We start from the raw sequence: 18,190 nt of genomic DNA on the forward strand, positions 1-18,190 counted from the left end.
ACTCGTTTGAAATCTGTTTTCGAAACATTTTCATTTTGCCGTGTAACTTGTAAGTCTAACTTAAATATTAAAAGTTAAATGCAATTTATGTTATAATTTTGACTTAACGTGACACTTCCGTTAATATATCTCATTGTACATTTTATATTGGAAAAATGTAACAAAAAGTAACCCTTTAGTCTGACTCCGGTATTGCGTGAAGTTTGATTTAACAAGTTCAGTCAGAGAAACAACTAAACAAGTTACACTTAAAGTAATACATTTCACTTTCAGATTTAAATTATTAAACCGAAAGTAAAAATTACGTTACACTATCATTAAGTCAGCTAACTCATAATTTAATAATAATAAAATTGTGAACATGTAGCCTGAATATTGAGGAAGCATGGTTTCATGATTTCTTATTAACTTGTAGGTGTATGTATCATTGTATTAGTGGAATCATATGCACTTTACTGAAGTTAACATTTCTTACTGACTTTGCTTTGCTGTTTTCACAACTCTTTAATAACATTTCTGTTGTTCTTAAATATCTGAATTTTGTCATACTTTCATTTATATCTAACTTCTGCATTTTCATTGAAGTCTTTCATTTTATTTGCTTTACTTGAAATGAGTAAAATACTTTGCATTAAGTGGCTACATTTTCTAAGAGATGTGTTTCTTCTAAAGTTTTAGATATTTAATGTTAGCCGTACTGTAGTTGAAGTCTGTGTATAACTTGATAAGATGGAGGGTAGGGTTGCTACAGTAGTATATTTATTTAAACCTATGTTTCAGTTGAGGAGTGGGCTCTTCGTGGGGGTACAAGCTCTTTTGAGGAGTTTACTCCTTTTCTGCATGTGCTTAACCTCAGGAGCAGGAATTTCTTTGAACTATGGTTGGGATTTGCCTCATAAAATTCCCTATTTCAATTTTGTTCCACAAAATATTTTAATCCACACTAGTCACAATCAGCACATCACGTGTTCTCAAGTAAATTAACCTCAAACAGTGTTAATTCTAAAAGACTGGAATGACATATATCAGTAAATTGTGAGAATAAAATTTTAATTCATTTTTAATAAGTGATTAAGTTTTCTCCACAAACTTCTCATTGTTCTGAAACCTTGTTTGGTCTTGTTAGTTATTTTGTCTGTAGAACTTGTCATAAGTAATGATTGATAGAACTTGTGATGATTTGTATTGAAGTAGTATCTTATTTACAGGTATATTTTAGTTAATCATGGAACCAACAGGACGCAGGCCTGTCAGTGCAGTTCCACAACAGGAATATTTGCTTCAGGGAAGTATCATGGACAATTCCTGTGAAGTTTTATTGCACAGATTGCGAGGTCTTTGTGACAACTCAGAACTGACCCCAGAAAATTTTAATGATTACGAGATGGCCTATCAAATCAGTAAGTGACATTACCAGCAGTAATCAGAATTTTAATTTTACATATTTCAATTTTTTGATGAAGTTCATTATTAAAGGGGGGGGAAACTTCTTTATCTGGTATTAGATCAAAAGTGAGAGGACAACAGTCATGTTTAAGAGATACTGGCAGTGGATTTATTTGTTGGGAATCGTAATTTAATCAAGAACATTAAGATAATGGTGAAAATAAACATTTTATTTTGGTATTACGCATAATCCGTCTTTCTGTGAAAACAATTAAACTTCAAGATTATAGTGTGGTACTAGTAATTGAAAAATAAAATTGATATATATGTGCATATACAATAGAGAAAATTAAAGGATCATGTATATAATTTTAAGGAAAGGAGCTAGCAGGGTAAATAAAGAGTAGGTCAATATTTATCGATCAATAGCGTTTCTGTGATTTGCCTGATTGTAACAATGTAGTACTGAAGACTTACTATTTGTATGTAAAGTTTATAGGATAAATTGAAAACTATCCTTAATGGAGTAGAGACGATGGATAAAGAGAAGTGTGAACTTTGGGAAATGGCAACAGGATTTAAAGAGGAAATTAAGCGTCTGCAATCGAGGAATATAGTAGCTTATAATGACTTTCAGAAAGTTCAAAATAGTACTAATATTAATAGTATATGGTATATTGGCATCATATCTTGGAACTTGTCCTGGCGTACGTGTTCGAAGACTGTATGAGGCTTTCCTCCGATCCAGATATTGCAATTTTCAATCATTTCCAGCAATCTTGATAGACCAGTCCATTTATGAAACTGCAGCTGGCCACGATGAAGTAGCAGAAGGCGTAGAGGAAATAAAGGACAGTGTCGTTGAGTGTCCTATAAGACAATTTACGTTCAACCAACCTAGAAACAATTATCGAGAGCTTCTTGAACTAGCCATAATCTTCCTTGGGGGCATCCATCCTTGTGAAATACGATTGATAGCACTTGGAACACTACATCATGCATAATGGATGGCCAAGGCATTATATGTCCTCAAGGATGTTTATGGGACAGTTTAAGTTCACTGGCCATAAGGAAAGAGTTTGTTGTTTGAGTCTAGCTGTTTTATTTAATATTTCTGTATGTACAAGCTAAAACTCTTTTTCCCCTGCCACTAGCAACAGCTCATTGCTTGGATGACTTATGAAACTGATGAACCAGAACACCAAGATCCCTACTTCAATAACACCATTAAGGTTATTCCCATCAAAATTATACTCATAATTCAGTTCAGGAGTACTACTCATTTCTCTGCACTACAAGGAGCTATTACCCCATGGGCACTACCGTGTAAATTTCTGCACATGCCATAAACCTTGAACAAAGTTCCCACCCCTGCACGTATCAATGTGTATTGTTCCAGACTTTGATGTATATTTAAATGTATATGCATAAAAAAATAGTTTAAAGTTGTTTTGTATTTGGGCTGTAGACAAAACTAATTAATTTAAATACAACTATAACTGTTTGTGTGACTGAGGGCCTGTAAAATAAGGAGATATGTAGTTTTGGTTTGAGCTTTAGATGTATGCATAGTTAAATGTGTGTGTATCTATCAACTTCCACAGTTCAGAAGTTACAGGAACTGTAGTGGCTCCTTAGAAACCTGCACAGAGTGTATTTACTAAGAAGAGAATTAATGATGTTAAAAAGTAAAAATACACCTGTCAAAGTTATGATTAAATCCATTAATTTCATAATAATGATCAAATAAATGAAAATTGGTGTTTAAGATCTTCACTATTTTTGATTATTCCAAATTTCCAAGTCTCGTTCGAGAATAATCGATTAGTTGAATAAGATCAATTAATAAGCCAAACAGTTAATCAGTTGGCATACTTCACTCATCGCCCAGCTGTACCAACAGGCAAAGTATAACTGTAAAACTTGTCTCTCAGACAAATCTTCTTGTTCCGAGTGTTTGGTGATATGAATTTCACACCTCTCCCGAGTGTAACAGCATTACACGAAGAATATATTTAATACTAATAATTTATAAAGCTGATGATTTGACTAATGATATGGAGTAAGCAGTAAACTTTTATTGAATAAATATAAGGATATGAAGGACTATAAATTTGATTTTAACACTTATGTTGATTGTTTTTATGAATGAGTGGTGACCTTGATGTGGCAGATGTCCTCCTTCCTCCCTAAACTCTCTTATGAAATAGTTAAAGCTATATTTCATTTCCTCAGGAGGACCTACAGGAACTCCTCTAGTGTTGAGGGCACGGCAAGCTTTAGACTACCCTGGAAACCCATGGTAGGTGTAATACTAAATATTAAATAAAGATCACGTAATATTTTTTTATTCAGTTTATGAACTGTACTAATTTCTGATGATTCTTCTCTATTATTTTAAATGATGTCTACCTGTTAAATCATTTTTCACTCTGTTATATTTTTTATTAATTCCCTTGTTAGACTCAGATGTATATTCATCATTACGTGCACTGTCAGTAGGGTTTAAATATATAATTGGTAGATTTTCTGTGCAGACAATAAATATAGAAGAGCAATTGGAAGCTTCTGGTAATAAACAGGTTTCCAGTTTTACTTGTGTGATAACCTTCACTATATTTTAAATACTCTTCCCTTGTATTTAAAGAGGTGAAACTCTCCACTATATCATGAGTATGCTGTTTGCAGACTGTTTGACTTAAGCCTTGTTTTCCAAACAGGTGCATTTGAAAGGAGGTTAAAAGAGTGAACTTGAACCTGAGCTAACACGCAACTCCCCGTCATAAACCTAAGTTTACATTAGCACTATATGGCTGAGAACTTGCTCATCCCTGAGCAGACAACTCTAAATCATGAAGTTTACATTAATGCCATGTGGCGGAAATCTGGCTCAGCCTTGAGTAGATAGCTCTCAGTCACGAATCTCACTTACACTATGTGGCAGAGAACTGAGCTACTAGGCTCAGCCCCGAGCAGACAACTCTAAATCATGAACCTCAGCTTACAATAGCAATATATGGCTGAGAACTGAGCTACAAGGCTCAGCCCCGAGCAGACAATTCCAAATCATGAACCTCAGCTTACAATAGCAATATATGGCTGAGAACTGAGCTACAAGGCTCAGCCCCGAGCAGACAACTCTAAATCATGAACCTCAGCTTACAATAGCAATATATGGCTGAGAACTGAGCTACTAGGCTCAGCCCCGAGCAGACAACTCTAAATCATGAACCTCAGCTTACAATAGCAATATATGGCTGAGAACTGAGCTATCATGACTCAGCCTTTAGCAGACAACTCCAAACCATGGTTATCTCACTGAATTTTAATGATAGTATGAAAGGAAGAAAAAACAGATCCCTAAAAGAAACTCTACAATGAATTGGTATGAATAGAGCTGTCTGTTATGGAAAAAGATGTTCACATTAAACAGTGTAACTTCATGTATGGAGTTTGAAAGAACCATGAGTAGGATTATCTATAATAAATTAAACAGATATAACATTAAGTTTAAAAGGAATACATCAAATAAATTCTGTAATAAACACAAGTTCATACACAGTACAAAATTATGTATGGAGTTTGAAAGAACCATGAGTAGGATTATCTGTAACAGTGGTTCTTAACCTTTTTTGCTCCATGCCCCACCTCGACACCTCGAAACATTTGATGCCCCCTTAATATAGAAACAAATTTGGTGTTGAAAAGGTATAATAATATGATGTAAAATTTAGAAATTTAGTTTTGAGTCACGGAACATTTTTTGCTCTTCACACCCAAATGAAAAATTTTTTCTTATTGTAGCATTTTCAAATTGCCCCCCTGTGGGGGGGGGGGGCGCCCCACGTTCAGAATCACTTATCTATAATATAATATACAGATATAACATTAAGTTTAAAAGGAATACATCAAATAAATTCAATAGTAAAAACAAAAAACTGATTTATAAGGGAGGGGAATGTAAAAATAAACCCCATAGCATTTAGCTGTAAGCCTTCATAAGAAGAAAACAAGAATAAAAGTTTAGGATATTTGTTTGTTTTTCTTATTTTTTTGTAATGTTTTTATTAACTACAGGGCGTATCATTGTGGGTATGTTTTGAACAAACCTGTTCAGTGTTTTTTTTTAGTTGTATATACAACTTACTGCTGTGTAAATACTCTATTTTTGCTTTATATGTATATTAGTAATTACCATTAAGTTTTAAAAATTCCTTCTTAATTCACTATTTCTATGTCATTTATCAACACTTAAAGTAAGTTGTTAGCTGGCTTTTACTCCATTTCTCAGTAATCAACTTGCAGTTCAATGAAGTAAAAGCTTCTCATGGTATGTTAGTTCACGATTCTGAACTGTAGAGCCAAAAATAAATTGAATCAATAATGGTGTTTGAATCTTGTATATTTTATATACGTGTACACAGGCCTTGTTTACAGTTTGGAACAAAATAAAGATTATAAATATGTTAAAAAAATAAGACAATACAGAAGTTTATCAGTGTAATGAATGCTACATTTGTGGTCATTATTATAGATATGCAAGTTATTTTTTACAACAAAACTCCAAGTGACACCATAATATTACATTTGAATTCATGCACTATGACCTTGGCCTTTTTGTATTTTGTTATATTTATTTTAGCATTAAGTCATGTAATTGTAATTTGTATAGTTTTATTTCACTTGTCAGGCATCTTCGTTACATTGGACAGCCAGAAGTTGGTGACAAGAATAGACCGACTTTAGTTCGTAGTTCCATTGATGTTAGCACATCCAAAAACTTAGTGCAGTTTCTTACAGAATTAGGTTTCAGGTAAGTGAAAAGCAATATATACAATTAACGTGTTTGTTATAGAACTTAAGAAGTGCAAAGGTATTGGTGAACATAAACATGCAATGATAATAAAAACGGAGCACTATGTTCAGTGTAGACTTAGATTCATTCAAAATTCTCATGAAGCATTAGGGCTGTTCAGACAAAGTAGTCTGTAATGTGTAGATATTTTCTGTAAACCAGAGTTAGTATAAACGTTAATGCATATGAAACATTTTATACTTGTTTGTTTTAATTGTAACTGTCATGGCATCGAGCATCTAATTTTTTTCTGTCATTATTATGGAAGTAACATGCAGTAACACACTGTACCATAAGTCAACTGAAAACATATCACAACTCCTAACTGTATAATCTGGTCTCAGTGCTAAAAATAACAGTCTGCTCTCTCCACCTGATTCGTATGCCACTTACGTTAGTGTGATATATTTGTTGTAGAATTATTTATACAATTTTATGGATATTACCGTGTTAGTAGAAACCTGATTCGTATGCCACTTACATTAGTGTGATATATTTGTTGTAAAATTATTTATAAAATTTTATGGATGTTAAATACCTTGTTAGTAGATACCTGATTCGTATGCCACTTACGTTAGTGTGATATATTTGTTGTAGAATTATTTATAAAATTTTATGGATGTTACATACCTTGTTAGTAGAAACCTGATTCGTATGCCACTTACGTCAGTGTGATATATTTGTTGTAGAATTATTTATAAAATTTTATGGATATTACATACCTTGTTAGAAGAAAGCTGACATCTAAGACGTCGTTTTTATTTCTACTTCTGAAGTTTTTAGTGAGGCCTTATTGAAGTAAGTTGATATTAGTCTTAGCTCTTCCATTTTTCATTAGTCGATAAAAAGTGGCAAGTGCTTGAGGATTCGAGAGTTATTAATGTTTTTTTAAAGATAATTTATGGGCTAGTTAGTCTAACTTCTGATAACAGAGGCTTTGCAAAATCATTCAGTGGAATATGCTATAAAATAAAGCCAACATGGATTCACTAAAGGAAAATCTTCTCTTACAAATCATTACTTTTTTCAAGGGTGATCTTGTTGTCCGGATGGTGGAAAATGTGTGGACTTGGTGTACTTAGATTATCAAAAATATTTTAATAAGGTACCACACAGAAAAGTAACTAAAAAATCACATCATTAGGGATTGGAGAAAACTATTTCATTGGACTGTAGGGAGGTTGGGTTCAGTTAAAATAGACTTGTTTCTTGTGGTTTGTCCCATTGCTTTTTCTTGCTTACATTAATGAAGTTTGCTAGTGACATTAATCTCTTTGAGGATGTTCAGGTACTACACAATGACTTGGATCAGTTGATAAGTTAAACAATTAGTTTGGCAAATTGCTTTTAGTTATGGTCAATGCAAGGTTATGTATTTAGGTAGAACTAAATAGATGGAGCCACTTGCGTCAGGAGGGCGTGTTGCATTCCTATTGGTGGAGGGTTGTCGCATGCAAGACGCAGTTGAACCATGACGATTGTGGGGTATATGGGAGTGCAAGGCTTGTGGCTTGTGAAATATTTTTTGCATATAGAGGGCAGCGCTGAACGAGAATAGCTATATATAGGGAACTACCTATCCGAAATACATTTTCAGTATAGGAAAATTATAATTTCAGTTAGATACTTCTCTGCACCACCTTTCTACCCAATTCTGGTGAATTTTCTTTTCTTCATGAAGAATGAACCTATTCTCACATGCTAGTGCTCACGGGGATTACTGTACATGGAGGTTGTGTCACCTTCCTATTGATGGAGGGCTACAGCATTATAATGATTACATCATAGACTGGCACAATACACATAGACAGATGTAGGGGTGGGAGTTTGTTCGAGGCTTGTGTCATGCGTAGGAAATTCTACAACAGTTGCATGCAAGGTAATAGCTCTTAGTTGTGCAGAGAGGTAAGTATCTGTTTGAAATACATTTTCAGATATGGAAAATATTAACTTTTCTGAAAGACAAATGGTTGATTTAAAGTTTTACTTAGGGGTGGGTTTGCAGGGACATCCTTGAAGGGCCAAGTGGTTCTTTGTTGCCTGTAATGTTATTCATGGTTTAAATGCCACGCTCAACCTGATATTGAAGTACAAAACTGTTTTTAACATAACAAAATAAGCTTTGATGGGTTTTTGTTGGTGTATTATTACAAAATTTTTTATTTAAAATCAACATTTATCATGTCTGCCTGTGATTTTGAATTTTTTTAGTTAACCTCTTTCTATAACGTGGAGCAAAAAAGAAAAAGACTAACCAGCACATAGAAACAATTTACTCGTGAAAGAAGGATACTGGTTAGTCAAGGACAATAGGAACTGTGTTGAATATTATGTTTTGGGTCTTTCAAAACAAAACATAAATGAACAACAAACACAAAAAACTAACAAGGATGAAAAGTTACGAGATTAGGGTATGTTCTAGGGATAAAGGAAACTAAGAATTCTAGTAATATCATTTCTTCACTTATTCTTCTATTTTCGTGTGTTTACAGAGGGCTTATATTGTTGTTTCCGTTTTGAATTAGATAAAAAAAAAACCAACGTAAGCGTAATAGCTTCATATGCATGATTATTAACTAATTTTCCTTATTATACTTGGTGTTGTTTCGTGAATATCAGATTCTAGGTGTTGTAAAAAGGTCAATGTCAGTTTTACCTGTCATAATGTAAAAAAATAAATGATAAACATTTGGTACAGAGTAATATATATATATATATATAACTTTCAACACCGCTCCTACACATTTAGAGATTGAGAAACAGTTTACAGTCTTATTTATTTTTTATGAAATGTAAAGATATGTTAGACGTTACCGCATTGACAACTATAAAAGTTAAGCATAGCTTTATATAGCTTCAATCCATGAAAGGAAAGTAGTTATTTCAAATAGAAGTTGCTTCGTGAAGTTAACAATCTGAAGATTTAGTAAGAATGGTTCAGGAAAGGTTGTTTACTGATTCTTGTATTTTCAGGTTTTTGTAGAGAGGGTTCGCAATCGGAATATCATTGTTAGTCTAGTCGTTCCTCTCGCTAAATTTTCTATACTTATAGGTGTGCTTATTCGATTATGTTTCGATGCAATCTACGATTAAGAAACAGATGGATTAAGACGAAATTGGAAATAATTGACCAACAGCAAGAAACTGCTTGTTCACAATTTTAAATAAACTGTCTTGAGAATTTTTATAGTTTTTGTCAATCTAACACTAGATAGATGATTTTAATAATTATTCTGTATGAACTTTAAAATTATATGAACTATCAAAGTACTGGATGGTGCCTAAAAGTAACCTTAATGCATAAAAACAGATCACGTACTTTGTCAATCTTGTTAGTTGGCTATAGAAAGAAGCAGTACAGTCTGTGTTTACTACAAAATATTCATACGAAAATTTGGTGTGATTATTAGAATAATTTGCGTATGAGATCGAAAAAAGATTCACTGGTATGACACAGGAACATTAATGGATGCACTGTATGCAGCATGAAACATGTTGCTGATCAGGAATTGATCGTACTTGAAAAGCACAGTTGTGGTTGCTTAGCATCTGTACCATACCTATTATCACAAATGTATCAATTGTTGTGAATGTAATACGACTATTCTTGTTCATTACATTAAACATAAACATTTTTCACACTACTTATGTCAAAAAATAGTTGTTATTATTTCTAATGATAAATATGAATTGTAAGAGATTGGTTAAAACAGTTTACTGAGTTGCTTTGAAGTTATTGATGGTTTTATACCAACAAAATTTATCCTATAACTCGAGCACTTTCAAAAGCGCTCGGGTTATAGGTTTTGTATTCATTTCTACCAAGACTTCTTGAACCTACGTGTTTTAATAACATCATGAAAAGTTATCTTGGTATTTTTGTTTCTATGTAGTAAATAAGTAGTATTTAACATAAGGTTCACGTAATAATAGCTGATTGCTCGTTCGTTTCTTACATTCTAGACTGGAATCTGAGTTTGTATTGAAAGGACAAGTTTTTAGGAAAGGAAGAATGAAAATTATAGTTGCTAAAGTCTATCAGGTAAGATATAAGTTTGTAAAGTATTCTCATTAACATAAATTTGTTGTATGTTATAAAATAGTGTTATAATGTTTGTTTTCATTGGGAGAGTTCTTTTAGGTTATTTGGTAAAAATAGTGCAAAGTCTAGTCCATTAAATAATAACAGATTTGTTTATTTCTTCCTTAATGTTTGTTACAGGCTACTATCAGTGTCAATTATAAACAGTTGTAGGCCTCAGTTCACAAATAATGTTTTCACTTTCAATAGAGTTACTTACTAGTGGTTCTACGACTAAGATACAGCTGAACGTACTCGTACAATTTCATAGCTAATTGATCAAGTAACTGGATATATGCAATAACTAACACTGTTCTGAGTATTTCACTGTGATTGCCACTCTCCCCAACTGAAAAACTGACTCAATGCTTCACTGATTCTTGTATTTATAATGTAATTTTGTTTCTAGACACTTCACAAAGTCTGTTGATCAGTAATTTTTACAAGCATCCTAGGTGTTCTAGGACTACTTTTATGAACTTATTTGATCTTAATTAAAACATTGAAAAATATAGCTTACAACACTGACTCTTGAACAATCCAGGTACAAAAATAAAACGCTTCACTAAACTGTCCATGTACCAAGTCTTTTTGGTGGTTCTCTACTCTGAAGCCCATAGTATACAGATGAGGTGGCTTTGTCTCTTGTATTTACTTGCTGCTCTGTCACTTAAGGAGTTCATTGGTAGGTGGTTGATCAAATCCAGTGATGGCTCTATCTTTGTTGATTCTCTGAAAGTGATCTTTTCAAGGGCTCTTCAGCAGGTTGAGTTTCCCCTGACAAGTTCTTCTCTAGAGCTACCCAGTTGTCTCACCAATATACTTCCAGCTGATCAAGGTAAATGATCTCTGGATTCTGTAAATCACATCATTAGTTCTTTCAGTATAACATATGGTCATTCCGAACACCTGCTTAACTTTGGATTTAATTTCTTTGCAGTGGGGATTGTACAGTTACACGTTACCTCAAGGAAATCCAGGCTTATCAGCATTAACACCATAACAACTTTTCCTTTTATCATAAGCTGATATAAGTCTCTCCCAGATAAAGTCATGTTTGATGTCAGTGGTGTTCCTTAGTTCGTCTGCTTATTTTGTATAAGACTGCTGCATGAGCATTCTTGGGTTTAGAGTTTAGAAACTCTAATGGCACTTCAAGTTCTCTCCTAGACATCAGTAATGATGGTGTATCGCCTGTTGTATAATAACTCATCAATAACAGTGGAAGATTTTGACCCCATGTTTTCAGACGTTCATCCACATAAATGGCTAATTAATTTAACATCTCAGAAGATGGATGAAGGAATTTTGTCCTAAACTTTCAGTCCCAAAAACTTAACACGTTTCTGCAAACGAGGCTGATTCAAAGTTGCATCCCTGATCTGAATTCCGTAGACATGCGAAGTCTTGAAACGAAACAACTTTCTGCTTCCTCATTGGGAACACCATATGCTTCTGGCCATTTTGTGAAACAGTCCATCACAACCATGATGTATTTATTCCCGCTGTTATTTTGTGGCAGAGGACCAAGCATATCAACAGCAGCTCTCAAGTGGTGCTCCAACACAATACTGTTGTAACTGCCCATGCTGTTTTTTTCATGGACCTTATTTTGCTCACAGCATAGTTTGCATGTTTTATGCCCGTTCTCTACTGATCCCAGGCACCCAACCCAATATAAACATTCTCTTTTTTACTCCAGTGGCTTTTTAATATCTAAACAGTCCAGCAGTTGTAGGGTTGTGGAGATGACAGAGTGCTTTCGAATGTATGTGACAACACTGGCTTCTGTATCTAAAACGAGTGGATCTTAAGTTTGTTCTTCCGTTTCTGCAATACTTCAATCAGAAGTTCAACAAACCTTATTTGGCTTTTAAAGTAATTTGTTTAAAGGATGAGTTATGTAATTGAATAAATTTTACAAAATAACGATAGTAAGAGCACAGTTCAAGAGATCCTCTTATCTCATGCAGGTTCTTTAGTATTGGCCAATTCTAGACAGAGTTAACTCTCTCGCAACAAAGTCGGTTGAATTGATTGACCTTGTAACCACTTTTATACTCCTTATAGTTTCCATAACATAACTTTTAATACACTTCTTGTATCTTCACAAAATTTGGCAGACTTCTAATAAACATTACAAGTCTTTTATATGTAAAAAAAATCAGATTTTTTAATGAAGGATTTGTCTGTGAATATATATAGTATTTCTATATTCTAGTCCAAGTGATAAGTGATTTCCACTTTAAGATTAAAAATACTTTTCTTCATATCAAAAATCTCAGATTTGATTTGTGTAATCTCTAAAACCTCCTAAATACATTTCAAATGTTTGTTTTCAGTCAAACTTTATATTTTATCCATTATTTTCCCTACCCTAGCTCTATTCAAGGTTGGTGAATTTGACTGACCTCATAATCACCAAAATCAATCGAAATAAATGTAAATTACCCTTTTTTTTCTTTCTAGAATTACTTCAGATTGTAATATGAAACTACATTTGTTTATCCTAAATAGTTTCAAACTCGAAACAATATACATCTATTTATATTTAAATTTTATTGTTTCATTGACCTTTGAACCCTAACTACTATTCTGGCCATTATAAGTTAATAATCTAATTGTGTGTTGCTCACGAGTGTACGTTTTGAAAAAACTTTATTATTATTATTTGTTTAACCTAATCTAGCCTTAACTAACATAAAATGTTTGCTATTTTTACATTTTAGTTACTTTTACAATAATAAATAAAGAATACACATGAAAAAAAAGAAAAAATACTTACCTGGATCTTTTTTTTTCTGTCAACTGTCGATGACATTTAACCCTACATTATTTATTAATAGTATTAGTGCACTGAATATTTTTTCATTTAATTAAATAATGCACCAAAGAACACAGAATAATAAAAAAGCAGACAATGTCCCAAAACTATCACAATGTTTCTGGCTTTGTAACTATGCATCAAGAGCTGTTAAAACTTCATCTAAGGTTTTCAATGTGTTTCCCATGGGAATCAAGCTTGAGCTGAAAGGGAAATTTACAATTCTCTTTACTGAAAACAACATAATAAAATATGTCATTTGATAGATGAAAACCATGGCTTTCCATTAGTTATAAGTACTATATCATTGAATGTCGGAGAGAACTATTGGCAATTTCTGAAAAGAGAGGATGTGAAGGGTGGGCTTGTAAAGAGGGGTCTGGTTGTCAATTTCATAGCTCTGAAACCAAATAAGATTTGAGGTAATGAAAATTATGCTTTGCGTGAGTGATGATGATATTATAATAAGTAATTTACGTAAATTTTCATACTTCTTGGAGGGGTGGTAAATAAATTAGAGAAGAGAGGTGTATAGAGAGCAAATGTCACAATTCTCACACTATGGAAATTCTAGATTGTTTTTAATATTGTCTTATAAAAGTAAGAACCTAAAACGTACATACTATTAAAATATGGATTATTAGCTATGTTTTTATGCTATATTTATTGGCATATCATGACAAGAAAGTAGTATAATTAAATTTTGAACTTACTTCACTAAAACATTGTGTCATATGCAGAAAACAATGCCCGCCATGAGAGGGTTAATCTTCAATGGATCTATAGACCTTCCCTCTCTGCTGTTTCAGGAAACTCACCTGTTGACAGAATAGTTCATGCTAGAGCTGGGCAACTAGTGGTAGTTGATAATTGATTAATTGACAGACTTATTAATCAATTACATTAGATTAATTGATTAGTTCACCACTCACCCCTACAACCTGTAAAAGCAAAAAAAAAATATTTTCTCACATTTTACAACTGTCATGATTACAAGTACTAATAATAGTTTATTTATGTACATTATTTGAATAGAATAAATATAAAAATGATATTAAATAAAGATTTGAGTCATCATAATATTTTGCAGTCACTTGCTGTTCTCACCAGACATTAACTTACCTAATTTGATGGCAATTTTATTTTATTTGGTGATCGTAATAAAAAAATGCATTTTTACAAACATTAAAATTCAATGAAGCCATAGTATGTTTATTAAAAAGTAAAAACATTGTAATTTTAAACAAAGAACCAAACATCGATAAGATATCTTTATTAGCCCTTAAGCAGTCTCTATTCATGTGACTTTTTTTGGTTCACTGTTTAAATATATTCCTGTGTCTAGGTAAACTACTTAAGTCTGATGATGACAAAATCTTCTCCAAACATTCTACTTTGGTTACTGCACTAAACTTTTAAGAAAGTTTTCTTTGTTACCTATTCAAATCATCTCTAAACTTACTTATCTTATCTTCAGTTAGTTGATGTCTTCTCATTGAAGGCAGTTTCTGTAGCTTTTATACCTTATCTTCAGTTAGTTGATGTCTTCTCATCGAAGGCAGTTCTGTAGCTTTTATACCTTATCTTCAGTTAGTTGATGTCTTCTCATTGAAGGCAGTGTCTGTAGCTTTTATACCTTATCTTCAGTTAGTTGATGTCTTCTCATTGAAGGCAGTTTCTGTAGCTTTTACAGATGTAATTTAACACACAAATACTTTTACAATTCACAACAAAAGAAATGAAAATAACAAATGTGTTTGTTTCTTTATTAATGTTTGCTTCAAGGTATCATCAATAATACAGTAGGTCTAAGTTCATAAATATCGTTTTCACTTTCAGCAGAGATTTACTCAGTAATGATACTATGACTAATGCACAAGTAAAACTACTGATACAATTTCATGGCTACTCAATCGAATAACATGATAACTAACACTGTTCTGAATGCTTAACTTTGACTGGCACTCTACCAAGTGAGAAACTGACCAAATGCTTCACTGATTCTCATACTTATAAAGTAGCCTTGTTTCTAGACACTTTGCAAAGTTCTCGATCACCAATATTTTTAGGTAATTTAGAACTATCTTAATAAACTTACTTGACCTTATCATTAAAAATGTAGCTTACAGTAATATAGAGTAGATTGAATATTTTCATTCAATAACAATTATTTATTCCAGGCAAATACTTTGACCCTTTTTTTTTCTTTCAGTGTTAAAAAAGATCTGTCTACAAGTTTGGATAAAAGACTACCATATTAATGTTATTTTGTGTTCTTTTTAAATAATTCATTTGATATCAGGATCATCTGTTTATCAACAGAATAAAGTATTTAATAGTTTCTTTTTTGTGTTACTTGAAAATCTTTTCTTTTTTTATATACACCCTAATGTTAAAATAAAACCAACAACTGTCTTTTTTTTTTTTTACAGCTTCTTCAACAAGGAAACCCAAAAAACCTAGAGCCTATATCTCAGTCTCATTTAGTTGAGCTGAGTGTGGTCGCCCCCTCTGGTCAGGTCAGTGTAATGATTTTATAATTATATGCTCCTCTCTCTCACCCTTTAAAACTATCTAGTTTCATCATAGTTCTAACTTCTAAATATTTTGTCTTGTTAATGCATCATATATTTATAAAGCTTTTATGAACGTACATTTATTTTGTTGTGCTAGAAGAATAAGAAATATTAGTGACTCGAACAAACAGTATTTTATCATACAAAGTTATATAAATAGGGTTGAAGCAGTTCTGTTGTAATCATTCTATACAGTGTAAGATAGTAACAGTTCTGTTGTAATCATTCTATAGAGTGTAAGATAGTAACAGTTCTGTTGTAATCATTCTATAGAGTGTAAGATAGTAGATTACAACAGAACTGAATTCTATACAGTGTAAGATAGTAACAGTTCTGTTGTAATCATTCTATAAAGTGTAAGATAGTAACAGTTCTGTTGTAATCATTCTATACAGTGTAAGATAGTAACAGTTCTGTTGTAATCATTCTATACAGTGTAAGATAGTAACAGTTCTGTTGTAATCATTCTATACAGTGTAAGATAGTAACAGTTCTGTTGTAATCATTCTATACAGTGTAAGATAGTAACAGTTCTGTTGTAATCATTCTATACAGTGTAAGATAGTAACAGTTCTGTTGTAATCATTCTATAAAGTGTATTCATTCTGAATGGTACAAGAATGCTGTAGTCTTGTTGGAAGTCATTCTTGATTGTGTAATATTGTAGCAGTTCTGTTGTATTCATTGTATATAGTGTGAGATTTCATGATACACAAACCTAAGGTTGCAGAATGTGTATCAAAGGATTTGGTAAGATCCCAAAAATGTTATTGTAGAGCAAACAGGAACGTTGTTATTTTAGCCTAACTTTCAGTAAATAGTCAGTGTGGTGTTTGAAATATGGAGTATTAATGTGTTATTGAAGCTTAAAGGCTGTCCTGTCTGAGCACAGCACCTATAGATGTTAAGAGAACAACAACGAAACAGTATTTTATTTATGGTATCTCTGATGCTAGAGTAGCACACACAGAGATGGGACTGAATTAAAACAAACCTTCTCAACCTCCAGTTTTGTGGCTTTGTAGACCTTACTTTTGTAGTCGTTCCACACTGGTCTTATAATTTGCTAAACGTAACACGGATACCAATGTAGCAGCTCAAGTTATGGAGAATTCAGAGATGTTTAAATAATTTTGATTTTTAATAGCATTCCTCTATACATATCAATCCTACCATTTTCAGAACTTGCTTTATGATTTAATGTTTATACTAGTAACATTTAGTTTGATATCCAGCCGAACTCTTAATATCTAGTAGCTTACTGAGGAAGTATCCTTTTTATTCATTTAAAAGGTCTGTGTAAGTGAAATAGGTAAAAACAACCTAAAATTAGATTTCTTTACATTTCGGGTTGAATATTTTGACTTTCTAGAATCGTTTGTATTTTAGTGTTTTAATTAGTTGTTGCAAGAGATGTGCCAGGAAAGGTAATTTAGGAACTATATAATGATATAAATTGTTTTTTCAGTAATTTATGGTTTATTGATGAGATTATTAATAGACTGAAGATAACTGCATTCTACTTCTTCTTCATAGGATGCTCTAGCGGACGAAGTTAAGTCATTTGCAGAACAATTGAAACCGTATCCTTTTATGTCTGTAAGGACTTCACGAATTGATAAACACTATAAATACACCACTATGATGATAATAATATAGGCTATCTTGTTAACATTAGAAAATTGACAGTTTTTGAATTTTGTGTAGAAAAAATGAATAGGTTATATATTTCTGAAAAGTGTGTATCAGAAGTTAATTTTTCATTATGTAAATAATCATGCGTTTTGTTTATTGTATTATTCTAAAGTTATTTGAAGATACTTGGGAAAAAAACACGGAGCCATTATGCCATGCTTAAAAAGTTTTGTTGGTTATATAAATTCTAAATTATATAAGCATAAAGTGATTTTTACATAAAATAAGAAGTTTTAAATACGTAATTTATCACCCATTACGTGAATATAAATTAAATGTAACACTGCAGAATGTATTAGGAACAAAAAACTTATTTTCTTTGCAAATATGGAATCTTACTGGTTTTATTTTTAAAACAAATAAAAATGTGATTAATAAAATCCATAGTACTTAATAGCAAATTATCCTGTTTGTTTTCATAGTGTACATGTTATTTTAACTTAACCTGCTTCAGGCTAGTGCAGCTGGAGAAAATTGACCACAGAAGACTTCAGCACATATGAATTAAAACAATTTAAGACTCCCTAACATTTCTTGTATTCTTTACTTATTGTTTTACCAGGAATTATATCGCCAACAACAAATACTGAATATCTTTTCGCATTGGTGGTCTACGTACTGTAACATTTTGTCATTATCTGTTTTATACATTGTATGATAATCATTAAAATACACGTGACAGTTCTGGTAAATGTCAGTTTTCTCTAGTTTGATAATAATGGTCAAACCTTGTGATATCATGATAACATTTTTAGAAGAATATTCTCTATTTT

General features: G+C 32.2%; 1 protein-coding gene across 3 annotated transcripts in view; it reads left to right on the forward strand.

The window, feature by feature from the left end:
* Positions 1–18,109, forward strand: part of LOC106470888 (mediator of RNA polymerase II transcription subunit 18-like) — a 19,026-nt gene extending 917 nt beyond the window's left edge. Inside the window, exons 2-9 of one of the 3 annotated variants that reach the window (XM_022399526.1) lie at positions 12–49; positions 1,209–1,400; positions 3,622–3,688; positions 6,077–6,199; positions 10,205–10,283; positions 15,579–15,665; positions 17,259–17,305; positions 17,872–18,109. In XM_022399526.1, the coding sequence (XP_022255234.1) occupies positions 1,226–1,400; positions 3,622–3,688; positions 6,077–6,199; positions 10,205–10,283; positions 15,579–15,665; positions 17,259–17,305; positions 17,872–17,920 (627 nt within the window). In that variant the 5' untranslated portion in view covers positions 12–49; positions 1,209–1,225 and the 3' untranslated portion in view covers positions 17,921–18,109. Of the gene's footprint in view, positions 50–1,208; positions 1,401–3,621; positions 3,689–6,076; positions 6,200–10,204; positions 10,284–15,578; positions 15,666–17,258; positions 17,306–17,871 lie in introns of all 3 variants that reach the window. The other 2 variants (XM_013931464.2, XM_022399527.1) reach the window with 2 other exon arrangements.
* Positions 18,110–18,190: the final 81 nt, after the last annotated feature.

The sequence above is a fragment of the Limulus polyphemus genome, unplaced genomic scaffold, assembly GCF_000517525.1.
Source record: "Limulus polyphemus unplaced genomic scaffold, Limulus_polyphemus-2.1.2 Scaffold4268, whole genome shotgun sequence".
NCBI classification, from domain to species: domain Eukaryota; kingdom Metazoa; phylum Arthropoda; class Merostomata; order Xiphosura; family Limulidae; genus Limulus; species Limulus polyphemus.